We start from the raw sequence: 16,226 nt of genomic DNA on the forward strand, positions 1-16,226 counted from the left end.
CGCGTAAGATCGTTATCTTTTTTTTCCCGACTTGGCAAGGTTCTTGCATTTTCTTAGCGTGCTTGCTGCATGCACGTGTAGAGTGAGTTCAAAATGTCAGACGCTGTTCGGAGCTTGAAAATATTGTTGTTTAAGAATTGGACCAAATAGAATGAGGCGTTCATTCATGCATGTATATAGAATTTAATTAAGGAGATACATCTAAGGACGATGACAAATCTCCACATACAATGTTCATGATTATAATCTCAATAAAGATCTTAAAATAACATCTGCACAGGCGTAAAAAAATGAGAACCCAATCTTGTTATTAATGTGCTGAAATTGAAAAAAAAGTTAGTCAATCAAATTCACTATACAAGAGCTGCTGTTAGGATTGACAGAGTGATCGTAATGAAAATTGACAAAGATACGCAAAAGGGGAGGTTTATTTTCAAATGAGACGAAGTTGCATAACATGACTATTTGTATATCGGTATGTTTGGGGACATGTAAAAAAAAATTACTATTCATTAGTTGTCCATATTGTACAAAATGTGGATAAAAAGAATATTTTGAAACGCAACAAATCCACCACCGAATAACCTAAGTCTAAAACAATAATTACCCTCAGAAAGAGTAATCATGGGAACAAAGATTCCAACGGAAATCAAAAAAGAATGTAATCCAGTGACAAAGACCAGACATGGAAAACAGAGAAACACAAAACAGAACATAAAGTAACTAAAATAATACGTACAAAATAACAAAAGTAAATGAGCAACTCGGACTCCACTAACAACTGGGAGCATGGACCAGGTGCACCGGTATGGTAAGTGTTCTCTGCTTTTCTAGAAACACCCACCAGAAGTCATTAAAACCTTTAGGCAAACTCTAACAAGCCAATACAAGTGTTAAAAAGCCATGTTAACAGAACGACGACAACTCTTAAAAAACACACTATAACATATAATATAGGGACAAAAAGATCAAGGACAAGTGGAGGACATGTCTTTTTTGTTTTGTTTGTTTGTACCAATTAAAAGTTGATAATTGTTGAATGTGCATAGTTTAATCAACAATGTTTACTCGTACAATGCTACAATGTAATGAAAAATTAATAAAAATCTGCATTTAACAAATAGTAGTGACAAAGCTTAAAAATGATTAAAAGTATATACAAAATGACAAAATGTTAAAAATCTTTTTATGACAAAGGTATTTTACATACATAGATTTGGTTTTGGCCCATGGTCAAATATACAATCAAGTAAAATACAAACTTGTCTAGTAATCAACTTTGGTTCATCACACTAAATAAGTAATTTGTGGCAAATAGTTGTTCATGATACATGTAATGGGTATACTGTATACTTGGTCATAAATATGGGTTTTTAGTATTGTTACCGCTGTACATTAAAACCAAGTAGAAGATAATGATCTTACTTCCAAAAGTCTTTAGATTGGAAATCCCTTAGTAGGCCTCATGAAATGTTTATTCGACAATAATAGAACAAATGAAAGTTGGTCACTGGAGATATTTACGCTTATAGTTTAGTTTCGTTGTACAATAAATATGTACGTGAAAAGTTCCCGCCAAAATTTGTACACCATTAAAACCAGTCAAAAACTATTTCACGATATGATACAGATCCAAGTAAATGAATGCAGGAAGTTGATTTTAGGATATAACATATGTCTTTGAACAGTTTCATTGGTTATCTTGAGATATGATGAATCACCCCTGCCTGATATTCATACAGATCCATACCTAAACTTTATGTAAATGTAAAAAAAATACTTAGTATCATTGTATTATAGTTTATTTTTTGAACATGTAGTATTTATGTCGAACTATGTTTTTGAGAAACAATTACTTACATATGGTCATGACAAATACTGTTCAATGTACAATGTGGTATTATGTAAAAAAAACTTACAAAGTATTCCCTTTGTTTATGATTCTATTTGACAAATGGTAAAGCTTGCACGTGAATATAAACAATGTATGATGAGATGACAAACGTTCAACATAATTAGCTATTCTATTTCATCAATTTGGGTTCCCCGTATAATTAGAACAAGAAACTATAGGTTACATATGCATCTTAAAATACATGTATGAAAATCGTATAAGAGTAATCAAGGGAACCAAGGTTATAAAAATCTAAGTTAACTGCAGTTGTGAGCATGCTTCTTGACACATATCTGTGGATTTATTTCTGAATTTGGTTCATAGGTCTATTTAAAAAATAAATGCAGGTATCAATCCCTTTTCATTATAAATACAGGCTAAACTATATACTCTCATGGGACACTCATCAAAAGAATTGCTATTTTTAGTTTTCTTCTAGAAGAGGATTAAAGCTTCTGAAAATCATCCAATCAGAACACTCAATTTCCTTTTGGTTTTCTATGAGATAAACGCATGAGTAAATCCCGAAGTAATTTAGTACGTAAAACCTTCCAGCGAAAAATTTACTAGAATATATAAATATTATAATAATTATCGAAGGTATTAAGACCCCAAGGCCACGCAGTATACTACTGTGTGTAGAATTAAGATGAATATTTCAACATTCGACCTTTCAGATTTTATCCTGATGTCAATTTATATTTCTGAAGAAATTTCAGCATTGTTTTGATGATGAGGTATTTTCTTTATTGTAATGTAAAAATATAAAATCAATCAAATGGTTAAATATGCATATAATACAGAGAAAATTAAAAAAAAATGAGTTATTGATGGATTGTAATTCTAAAGCGTAGTAACATTATTCATAGAGAATTTCGTATGGACGGGGGCATTTAACATTTAATAGACGAAACGATTAGACAAAGTATTTAATAGATGTACAAGCTTTAACTAACATATTGTTTGCAGTTAATATGTCTTCATTTTTTTTTCTTCAAAATCTGGTTTTTGATTTGTTTTTCTATAAAATCATAAATAGCATATAGGTATAAGACGCAAGATAAAAGTTTTAAGTTTGCTGATCCAAATTGAGGGATTTTGACTAAGTCAACTGATAATTATACCTACATTTGTATATTTTTACTGTCCAAAACAATTTCAGAAGATTCTCCCCACTACCAGTGAGGTCTAATACTCGTATAATGTTAACAGTATCTATGATTCATACTTTCGTATTAAATTGATTTTAGTCACTTTCATTTTGCTAATTGGATTATCATATAAAACAATAAGCATTAGGAGTAACGGTAGATAACTCTGAGCCATTGGACATCTGTTAGAGAAAATGGATTTTTTGACACATCTTCTAGAAGTGTCTACAAAGCTGAAAATGAGAAATGCAATAGAAAGATTTTTGTTGTTTATAATTATGTTGAATTACATGCAGCGTTTACACTATGCCGAAACCGAAATATTGCGATTGACATTGTTGCAGTCATGCTACCAACAAAAATGCCGGAAATTTACAATGTACAATAGTGAGTTGGTCACAGCAAAGTTGTTATTCGTCAGCATCACCAGAAAAAGCTAATTTGTTACATCTAAAATATTGTTAAATTGCAAATGTCTGTAAAGTTGGAAAATGTCATCAGATGCTTAGACGCTTGGCTTAATTCGTGAACTTACAGTATTACCTGTCACTATCAGAACCTCGTAGCATTAACAAGTTTGCCCAGGTTTAACATATGTGCATTTATTTAAAAAAAAAAATAAGTGATTAGTTTGCGTAGGAACAGATGGAACTTGAATGGCCCATTATGGTTTCAAGGAGTGATGGGCTTCGACGATTTTGCAATATTCTTTCACTTATTGGATTTGATAGATTTATAATATTTTACTGATGTCTTTAAAAATGTATTTTCCAAAGTTATCATGAAAACTATTTGGAAAAAAAGTTATGCGGTACTTGTTAGTTAGAATTAATCGCTATCTTATGGGCTAAACCGATAGGTTTTTGCTGATAACATATAGTAAACAAAAATGATAACCACATACACATTTGCATGCTACATATACTAACACTTTTCATATGAAGGTCATAATAGCTATTGCGTGGACATATTTTTGACAAATGTAAATTAATTAATGTTATTTAAGAGATTAACACTTTGAAACAACTGTAAATCTTAGGTAAAATAAAGTAAAATACACTTTGTTTTTAAGGTATCATGTCTTTGTGGTTTTAATTCAATTTAACCACATATTCAAACTCCAATCCAAATGAAAAAAATGCTGTTGAAAAGTTATTTTTTTTATGAAAAAAGAAAAAACAAAACAAAACACAACACAACACAACAAAACAAAAACAAAAAAACAAAAACAAAACAAAACAAAAAAAATAAACAAAAACAAAAATAAAAAAAAAAGATTTTGACATAGCTTCTAAATCGGTACCCAAGAACGATAAACATATTAAACGACTATGCTGGGAATTAATACAATGCTCATACAAACCACGCCCCATTTCCTTATATAGGTTTTTTTTTTAATCTGAATAGTAATGACATTATTGTATTAATAAATGTGTGTTATAACTTCTGAATTTACACTTTGAAAGGTCATTTTCGATATAAAATTCATATAAGAACATTTTCAAAAGATGTTTGCTATATATACTTGGCATGTCAATCGATATCATTCAAAAGAAGCCGCTGAAAAAAAGATGTAGAAAGAAGTGACTTTGTAAATAATATGCTCTAACTTTTACAAAATTGAATTGAAGCAATTTAATCTAAACTGCTTTGAGGTATGAGATTTGAACAAATGCACAAAAATAAGTATAATATCACCAGCACTCACTCGTTATATACAAATCATATAGGTATTACAAACACAAATGCAATAAATCACAGTTGCGCTAAAGATGTACAAACCCTAACTATTTAACTTAACTCTGTTTTCATTTTCATATTTAATTACCATAACATTAAAATTCAATTATATATTTATATATATACATAACTTTACCTGTCTGTTAGCCGAACTTGAAAACATTAAAATTTTGTAACAGCTAAAACAAAACTAAAATTCAGAAATAATTGCTAAGTTTCAATTCTTGTAAAAAAATCCTTTCAGATTATATTTGTCGACGTTGATTGGTTAACTTTAGTAGACAAAAATAATAAACGTAATAATGCCTATGCTCATATCAATGGATTTAATATAATAAATAATATTTGCGGGTATTGTTTTCTAAAGTTTTGAAAGTTGTTAATTCTTAAAGTTTTTTTTAAAATCACTTTTGCGGGTATCTGTTTTCACACTTACTTGTTTACTGCAAAAATAGCGAAAATTTAGTATATAAGAAAGATACGTTTTTAGATATGTCTGTACAGTATAGAATAAATTGCATTAAAAGCAACAAACCAACAATTTCTGAACACAACAGTGAGCCGACTTCTAATTTCAAGCAAAATACTAGAACCGGTAAGATATCTATTTTGATATATAATCCACTGAATCAGTTGAAAAATTTTAAAAGGCATACATGCACATGGTACACTTGTTCATTGCAGAATACATCACCAAACAGCGTCAGAGATAACACTCCTTGACGGTTTCGTGCTATCTCATCATAAAGGTTTGGACTATATGATCTTATAAAATACATTGCATTCTGAAAAAAGAGACTTGGGAGAGTTTCAAGGTAATACATTAGAAAACTTAAAAAAAAATGAAGATAACCATTTTTCACTCGAAAAATATAGTTTCACTACGCTTACACGTTAAAGCACCGCATGCTGTTCAAAACGTTTTGTAAATTATAAAAAAAACTTATTTGTATATTTCACTAGTACATCTTCAAAAAGAGAGCCATAGCCACTGTCAATGAGTGAAAACGTTTAGTCCACGAGAACTAAAGTGTACTTAGCAATATTTTAATATTACATTAATGACAACAATTGTTGACTAACATTAACTGTCTTGTCACTTTCAAAACGACAAGTGTAAAACTTCGCCTTATTCAGAACAATGCAATACCTAACTATAATAAAATACTTATCGCACACTGTAAGCGTATTAATTTTCGCGGTTGCTTAATTTCGCGGATACTGTCAAGTGAACATATTCGCAAATATCACTTTTCGCGGTTTCAATAAATATTTAGCGTTAAATGGTGTTAAAATCAATTTCGCGGGTATTATTTGTCCACTGCAAAAATAGCGAAAGCTAGAACACCGCGAATATAGCAAAAATTAGTACGTTAACAGGATACAAATACTGAGATCATTGTCAACAAACCTACACAGAAAAAAATAATCAAAATGCAGTACTGTAAATTCAGAAATTACTGCGATATATTTATTATTAAGGAAAAAATGCGAATAACTTAAGATAGCAAAAATAAAAATCACACTAGTGAATTTTTACAATTTTTTTGGGGGGGGATTTAAAATTGATTCAAATCGCACAAGATACAAATCGCATTTTCGATTATAATGATAAAATCACAAGAATCGATGTAAGCAATGATTTTTGAATTTACAGTATTAAATTCTTATTAATAACAGTAACATTTCAACCAAACACACCATATGCGCACAAATGTTTAAGTAGGACTCCAGCTAAGGATCATGCAAAATGTGATTCATGGGTAAAAAGCCTGCATATTTTTATTTTTGATATTTTGTTTGAAATGTCATAGTAAACAGAAATTAACATGTGGTTTTTCATATAACCTGTGCTCTTAGGAGATAAAAATTATATAGAATGCACTGTAGATTTCAAAATTAAGGGAGATAACTCTGTAAATGACGCTGAAATACAAAAGAATCCACTGGATTTTCAATGTTGATTATCTCCTAAGAGCAGGCAGATTTGAATGAATAATTACACATTTCATAGTATAGACCCATAAAACAACTTAATTACAAATATAAAATATGTAGCCTTTTTTGGGGTGTATCACATTTTTCAGATTTTGCATGATTCTTACAAAGACAACTACTTAAATACAATATGTTCAGTACAGTAGAAACAAAGGAACTATGCAACCTAATTTTACAATTCACGGACTATTTGCGACAACAAGTTATTTAATTTAAGGAATTTTGAAAATTCAAATACTTTTCAAAGGACGTCTCTGTGTTTGATCTAGATTTTAGGAGTTTACCTAGAACATACTCAGCTATAAATTACGCTAAAGATGCTTATTATGAATCATTTTCAAAATTGTTTTAATTTAATAGGCTTGATAAAAATTACACACCAGTTCATTATTTTCAAAATACTTATTTGATAAGACTTTACACTGTTTACTGTACTTAGAAACATCCCCCCTATTTTTCTTTTTTAGAGGAGTCATGTTTTAGAATGCAGTATATAATATCGTCTTCTAGACATGATTAAATCTTGAAAACAGTTTGGTCAACAACTGTTACTCTTTCCTGTTGACTTAGCAAGTAGGGGATGTATTTATGTCTGTAGTACTTGCAATTTCTGAAAAGGCTGATTGCAGCGTCTAGAGTGATTTTCGAATGTATTTTATTACCAACTGCTATTCATACAATTTAGATATTAACAGAAGAGAGGCAATTTACTTCCGAATTTTTTATGAAATAGTTTGGGGGTTTCAAAAGCTAAAGGATGTATGTTTGTCTGTTAAAGTATAATGACTTCAAACGACCATTGATGTCACTCACAGTTCATAGAAATAAATGTATGTAGATAGACATCAGTTTAAATCATCAAATGAGATATGAAGATGATTTGACTGTGTTATTAAAAAGACATATCAAGATAATGCAGCAAGATCAATTAACACTAGAGATAGACTAAAATAGGATAGTTGTTAGAACTTATGACTAAAAATGTACTCAACTAAACAAAATAGTCTCAGTAAGAATCCACCATATTACGGATGAAATAAGATACGCGAGTAAAAAAAACCAAAAAAAACATCCGATTATTCGGATATATGATTGAAAATTTGACACAATGAATTACTTTTGAATTTTTAATTACAGTGCTTTTCAATGAAAATTCCATACTCATATCATCAACATAATACGGAAAATTTGATCCTATTACCAAAGTTTTTTTAAATTTTGTATGCATAATGCAGGATTCCAACCGAAAATGGGACTTTGATCAATGCAATTTTTCAGTATGATAAAACATTGAAAAAGTTTAGTTAGAGTATGAGATATGATACTATGCCGACATTTGGCTGCGTTAATCTGATTTCCACTTTAAATTTAGGATTATTAACTTTCGGCACATTTGTAAATATAGCATATCAATTGAAAAAAAAAGGAAAAAAAAAGAAAGAACATTAAGCATAGTAAATATTGACATAAAAATTACATGAAATTATTATGAACAAATAACGTTATAAAATATGAAAACGCAACTTTTGCATATGCGCAAACCACTATCACTGTTAAAACATTCGACGTAAATTCTAAACCAGTAAACAATCGTCACGTGACTTTTCTTTGTGGATACTGTAGCACCTTTTGATAGGAAACGTTTCGGCTTCAACTTCCGGTTGCCATCCAAAGTTTACGGTTCCGGATTTTCTATGACTTGATATGGACGGTGACGTTTGAATTAATAAAATTGCATCCTCGTATTTCATTTCAAATGTTAATTCCCGGATGACAATCACACAGGATTCATTCCTGACTACTTTATCTAAACTTCAGTTTCACAATTTGGAGGGCTTACGAATCCATTTGGAAGATTGTGATCTTCAGAAATCAGAATATCAGAAAGCCTCTGTCCCTCTAAACTATCACCATCACCAAATGCATAATACTGGATTTTGACTAGTTTTAACAGTTTTTGTGCCGTTAGTCAAACGTTGCTATTGTCATCACTCACCTGGTTAGCATGTTTGAATAAAGGCTTGTTTCTATAGTGATTCCATAATTGGAGCACTATCTCTGACACTAAAACGTCATTTGCATTTTTCCCAACGAGGCGCAAAACAAAAATGCCGTCTTGTCGCAAATACTGTTCTGCAAATTTGACAGCCATCTTTTTGTCTAGTTCTGACTTATAGCATTCATTGATCCTGAGGAATTTTTTCAAATAACGAATTCTATGCTGTCTGAAAATCATAGTATAACACCATATCAAAAAATTTGCAGAACTAAGAATTGATACAAATACTAACCAAAACCAGATGAAAATAAAAATTTTCTCATTGAATAAGTTTATCGGTAATACACACTGAACTGTATACTGCTGGAGTGTTGCAAGCTTCCGAATTTTGAAATCACAGAGTGTAACACGAGGAAATCGGGAGGACTCATCCCATTCCTCCCCGTTGGCGAGATGTGTCAGAACCTCAAGTCCATAGGCATTGTAATTTGTTCCAAGGAATTCATTAAGTATGAATAGTTGACCAATTGCATTAGACATATACATCAATTTTATAAACATATAAATTGTGACAAGGTAGTTCCCATAACGTTTGCCACAAACAATGCAACAATACTTTGATATAGTCTGTCTTAAGCGTATAAAACACCCTGATCGGTACTCGCGTGCATTTTCAAGCCAACGGTCCATATAACGTACGATGTGTTTGATGGTTCGTTCTCTGTCATCTGGTGAAATGTATTGTGTTTCCGCTGCAAGTGTTACGATTTTATCTAAATTAACGCCTGCAGATGCAGTTAAAATTCTCCACATGATACACGGAACCTTGAAAAGTAAGGCCTGAAACAATAAAATCATTGGGACCCACTGATAGTACGAAATTTCATTTTCATACCGTGCCTCATTGTATTTAGGGATATCGTCTTTGAAATGTACATAATATGTATTCGAGATCCAACACACATTGTTCGTGTAGTCTACCATAGATTCCTTAAATTCTGCAGGACACCAGCAATGTATAGGTTCACCGACGTATTGTTTTGTACTTACGACAATAGTGAAAATGATAAAAATAATGGTTGTGTACAAATGGTTCAGTCGATCGATCCAATCGTCGTCATAGCGACCTTTTAATCTTGCATAAGTTGCAAAACTCCCGAGAACACTGTCAAGCCTACAAAAGACATGAGAACATAACTTAGAAATACATACTGAATACCTTAAGTCTAGATATCTCTTGCACAAATAGTATAGTATCGAGGACATAAATATAACAAAATATGACAAGAAATCACGACAGTATCTATATTTTGGGAACAATTTGTAAGGTACGAAGTAAGTCTATCTCCAAACAATGGGAACGAGAGCATGTATAAAGTATTCGTTTGTAGGCATGATATTAAGACCTATTTTCGCGTTTACAACATTCATTTTTTACATGAAATTTCTGTAAGTGACAACCTAAATAGACTATAACAGCGCACTTACTTGACATAAAACTAATATACGAATGAAGCTCAGAACCGCGAGAAAGTACGAGAATACCGATCATTTTCACTGGTTCAAGCCAAATGCGCATGTCAATGTTTTTGTCAAGTCAGCGTAGTGTTCTGGTCTTTTTACTGCAAATTTTTTTTAAAGACAAATTACATTGTCGGCAAGATAAAAAGAAAGTTATATTCAGTCAGTAACCATATATCACTGGTAAAATACGGGCGATGCATTTTGACCTCTCAAATAGAACAGTAAAAATTCCGCCTTTCTTTTTGCAAACGTAAACATTTCCTCAGCTTGTGCACTGCATTGATGATATTTCAAAAAATGAAATTAGTGGCAGTTAAAATAATTTGATATAATTCATTTTGATGTTTCGTCAGTGCTTAAGCGTTGACCATAGCACATTTTCAATCATGACAAAAATGTGCAACCGGTCATACACAACATATCTAATTTATAAGATGGGCACTCGTTACTACTGCAAGTTCAAATTAATACCAATAAAAAGACATATGTCTTCAAAAGGTCAAATTGCGTCAAATCAAAACAATCCAGACTCGCTTGATATTTTCGTCTCGCAATAATAACACTCCATCATGTAATATAACAAAAATCGAATTGGAAATTGCTTTATATTTCAATTAAGGAATGAACATGTTTGAAACCAGTGAAAAGTTGTGAATAATGGCAAATGGCGTGAAAAACGAAAATATGCAAAAATACGATCAATTTACTTGTACTGAGGTTTCCACGTTGGATGCCATTGTACAACACAGCAAACATGCAAATTTGACAGAAATGAATGATTTCATTAAATTGTGCTTAGAAATGTTATATAGTCCCTAGATGAAATTTTAATACGCCGTTAACGTGCGTTGCATGTTTCAAGTGATTAAAAAGCTTTGTCCTGCCGCATTATTAGACATATCAATAAACGCTTACATGACATGGATCTATTATAATTGATTAGTGATTATGGCGTCATTTCATGTTTTGATTGACATTTGTTTCAATACGGTCCATGAGAATTGCATACAAAATACAAAAAACAAAAAAAAAAAACAAAAAAAAAAAAAACGGCTTGGACCAGGGCCAAAAAAGTGCATATAGTAATCCATTCCATTTTGTTGATTCTTTATATTTGATGTTCTATTTACATTTATGAATTTATTTGACATACATAAGATTGTTTATACAGTTACTGCTAGCATTTAAGGATATGACTGCATCAACTTCCATACGACAATGAATCTAAACCTCGTTGGATGTCTAACCTTAATCGTTTGAAGAGGGTGGGGGATAACTACCAAACCAATTCATTTTATATACCAGATTGACAAACATCAACGTCATAAAAAAAAACCTTGTGTCATAACAAAATCCTTGCGTCCCATAAAAACCTCGTCATCACTGTAAAGAAACATTCTTCCTAAAATGCATTATTTTTTCTAAGGTCATTGAATACATCAGTCAAAACATGCATTCTACTTCTTAAATTAAAAAGCTTCAATTCCATAAATAATGCAGTTTGTTATTTGGTAAATAGATCGATTTTCATTAGTGAATTTCCTATTTGTTAAAATGTTCTTGTCTCACAAGTAAACTGTATCATGTTAATTATTCAGGTTAATTGTCACAAGTGTACTTTATTCTGTTGGTAAAGTTACCATCAACGAAGAAAATAAACAGACAACAATTTACCACAAAAATCTGATATGAAATTAGACTGTCATATTCGATAAAATTCTGAAATTATTATTGATATAAAGAAAATTGCATTTGTATTAGAATGGGGAGATAGTTATATAAAAATATCAAACACTTAACACTGTTAGTCTCGCCTGTTTGCGTCACTTAACTGAAGTAAACCAGAATAAAACAACCATGGTAAAAAAAGAGCTGTTTGGTGAGGCCTTTTATATAACGATGTCTTCAATATGATTTATAACACAGCAGATCAGGAAAATGAAAATAATTACAGTTAAAGTGTATTTTCCCGCTTAAAAAAAACAACAAACAAAACAAAACAAAACCAAACAAAATTAAACAAAAACAAAAAAAATAAAACAGAAAACAAAACAAATCAACAAACAAAAACAACAACCATTTGTTTAAATAAATGATTTTTTCAAGTGTCATTTCCTCAAACTTTAAAGCAATCTTTACTATATGTAGTAAATATTATGTTTAATTTATGTTTAATTTATTGAATTTCCTTGTTACCTTTTAATTGGTCGAAAATGGAAGAACGTTTGCCTGATAATATCAGATATATTGAATAACTTAGCTCCATTACGCAGATCTGAATATTTAATAATTTAAAATTTGATCTCTCCGTTGGATTGCTATATTTTGGAACGATTTACAGATATCAATATAAATAATAAATCAGCCTTATTTACCCTCGTCCACAGACAAATGACGTAATTAACAAATTTTATCTTACATTCAGACTTCACTTAACTTCTAAAATTTTGAAATTGTAACCAATGATAGTTAGTCAACAAATTTAAGTTGTAAACAGAAACACTGTTAGCAAAGAGTAAACAAAGGAACCAAGGTTACAGCGGTAATCAAAAGAATTCGATCCAGGGACAAAGACCAGACATAGAAAACAGACATACACAACAAATGACACAAAGTAACTAAAATCCTACATACAAAGTAACAAAAGCAAATGAGCAACTCGGACTCCACTTAAAACTGGGTGTTTCAAGAAAAGCGGAGGACGTTTACCCTACCGGTTCACCTGGTCCACGCTCCTAGTTTTTAGCGGATATCATTTATATTATTTCTTATTACAGGACGGAGTACGGTAAAAGCCATTTTTGACTCCCTCCTCAGTAGAAATACTATATCAATTCAAACAAAAAAAAAACAAAAAAAAAAAAAAAATTGTAAATTAAATTTTTAAGCCATATAATCCATGTGCCAAAACTCGAATTCATTATTTCTCTCTCCAAATTTGTAACGCTTTTTACCTTTGTTCATCGAACAGTACTATAGCTTTACTTGTATCACTATAGTTTATTATGAACAAATAACATGTGAAGGATCATAACTTTCCTAATTACTTTAATCACATAAAATTTAATTTCAGAAGTAACACAGTTTTCTGATTAGATAAAATAAAATTCGTTTATCATCTCATAAACCAAATTTTGTTATGACTGTGACGTCAACAAACTTTTCTAATAATTTACTCATTGAATTTTAGTACTTAAATTAAAATAAATGACTGTTTCGCAGATTATTTAGTATGCACCACGTGATTGAGGTTATTCCTTCAAAGACTGAAAAATATAACAGTCATTCGTTAAATAACTGATCCTTTATAATTTGATAAATAATGTTTTTTTTATATAATGAATAAAGTTTCTTTAAGTGTTTTTTCTTAAACATAATCAATCTTGCGAAGTCGTTACAAATAATATATATATCGTATGCCAAAAAATGTTTTTTTGCATTAAAGCATAATGAAATAACATCCCCTGGGACCAGTAATGAGGTAATTTAACTATTGATTTCTTTCAATATTTGAATTATTTATTATCATATCGTATGCATTCAATAAATATATTTTTGGTCCTAATTTTATACAAATATTTGCTTTGTACATATGTAAAACATATATCAGAAGTACTACTACTTAATGATTTGCATCCGACAGAAAGACAGGTTAGTGTCGTGAAATACATCTTCAGTAAAACCTGTCTAAACAAAACTGAACTGTTTAATTGGAGCGGTTAATCCAGATTCAAAAGACCAAGCTCCAAACAGCGTCTGACGTCCGAAAATTACTCAACACAGTGCAGCAAGTCCTCTCACAAAATGCAAGAAACTTGCAAAGTCGGGGAAAAGTGAATGATTTTACGTCACGTAAACCGACTGTCAAAAGACGTATGATTTGAATAATGCCCGAAAATATCAAAAGGCCTTTCTTCAGCGATTAGTAATAAAGGAAACAAACGTCTGCGGCTGCGTGCAGCTTGTCAAAAGACATTAAAACAGATACGAAAGGACTGGAGAAATAGTATGGTTTAGTCATTGTTTCAGTTTAGTTAGAGTTCACTATATATGTTAACCCAATGATATAAACGCATAACGCAAAAGTAGGTACGTAAAATAGATTATGATGTTTTAATTCTGCAGGTAAGCTTAAGATTGGTAAACGCAAACAGAATAAGAGAAAACGTTACAACATATAAGATAACATTGTTTCAAATAAATACTAATCAAACTCCTTATTTAACAAATTAAAAACTATTCATGACAACGGATGTTGTATGCAGACAGAAAAAAGACACACAAAAATCGTACCTAGAATTTGTCATATAAAAATAAACTTCACTTATATAACATATAAATACTCTATCCATTTTACGGCATTTCCGACTCGGCTGTTATTGCAGTGCATAATATGTGAAATTGTTGAGATCAAAGAAAGGAGCCGACTGATTTTATCCATAAAACAGTGTCATTTTACGCTGAATTTAGCTATTTAGGTGCGTCAATAGTTGGTTCATTCCTTTATACATGCCTTGTAAAATTAAGATAAAAGAGGATCGGGTACTGAAATGGTTGTGTACTGATCAGCTATCTGTTCACGTTTTAGGTTAATGTTGAAAAATATTTTTTTCTCTGTCGACTTCTTTTTACAAGTTCTGAAATTGATTTCAATGAATTGTTACTCATATTTTTTATAAGAAATGTACATGTACGGTTAATAAATTCACAAAGAAATGAAAAGCCTAAAACACTTTCAACTGCAACGAATTTAAAAAGGAATGCAATATTATCTACGAATTAATCATCCATGTACAAGGTACATACTCATCGGAACAAAGTCAAAACTATGGAAAGTCACGGTCAACACAGTGAACAAATCAACACTTAAGGAGATAGACCTCAGGTAAGGGACACAACTCTTGCAAATCATTGGAACGTTTGTATTCAGCATTTTACATCTAAGTCATGTAATCGTCAACGTAACTTGGACTAAATTCATTCTGTTTCAAATGAAAGCTTGAAAGGCTTTGGTGAAATCGAATATGATACAAGCATATAACTGATTTCAAGAGTTATGTCTCTTACTCTAGGTATACCTCCTTAACGTGAAAAGGAAACGAAATACGATTGACAGTTCAGGTTAAGAATACGCAGGGATATATTCAATTGTTATCATTGAATAGAAAAATAAGACAATTCGAATTACATTTAAAAAAATCATTAAAACGACGTATCATGTTTCTTACCTAGAGATTAAATTCTAATGGTTTAGTTATAAGCAAGACATTTTGCGCGATCTATTTTGTTACTTTCATTTAATGTTTCGATAAACTTCTAAAAAATAAAAATCGGAATTGTTTTAAATGTTTATGCTGTGTGCCATCTGCGTAAAACAAATTTCACTTTGCTACCTATCAATTAAACGAAATGAAAAAAAAAAGTAAAACAAGATAAACATGCCTTTGAAGGAAATTTTCTATTTTGCGAAGTCTTTCATCTCTGAACATATCACCTGAGTAAAGCATCATTATCAAAGAGCTATCTTTGTTCTTTTGAATTTAATAAACTTTCGAATCTGTCATTTCAGAGCCTTTTTGCTGCACAAGAACTAATATCATATTGCATACGGTTATAGCACCACATGGGATTCAAAGTTAGGGCATTAATCATTCTGTTGAAAGTTTCCATTATGAAAGCATATTTCTTAATCGCCTGACAAAAGGCTTTGTAGAGTCATGTTTTTCAAAACCATCATCAATGCCCATTAATTCCCATTAGATAAATTACGTAATCATTGTTTAGAAGGTCGATATAGACTTTGTTGTCAGTACCTGATCTTTTGACTTTTTAATTTCTGAAACATCGAAACCTGCTTACAAGTCTGAAGTAGGTTAAGTAATGCTTTGCTGTTGCATTATAAGACTACAAAATATGCTTA

At 30.9% G+C, this 16,226-nt stretch overlaps 1 protein-coding gene across 3 annotated transcripts in view; it reads right to left on the reverse strand.

The window, feature by feature from the left end:
- Positions 1-1,516: 1,516 nt before the first annotated feature.
- The window catches only part of LOC148599446 (innexin unc-9-like), a 73,967-nt gene continuing 59,257 nt past the window's right edge, over positions 1,517-16,226 (reverse strand). For all 3 annotated transcript variants that reach the window (XM_088558415.1, XM_088558414.1, XM_088558416.1), the window contains exon 2: positions 1,517-9,956. In XM_088558415.1, coding sequence (XP_088414541.1) covers positions 8,753-9,956 — 1,204 coding nt within the window. In that variant the 3' untranslated portion in view covers positions 1,517-8,752. The remainder of the gene's footprint in view (positions 9,957-16,226) is intronic.

This window comes from Perna viridis, chromosome 13 (assembly GCF_037379345.1).
Source record: "Perna viridis isolate PV_CMFRI_1.1 ecotype Kerala chromosome 13, ASM3737934v1, whole genome shotgun sequence".
NCBI classification, from domain to species: Eukaryota; Metazoa; Mollusca; class Bivalvia; order Mytilida; family Mytilidae; genus Perna; species Perna viridis.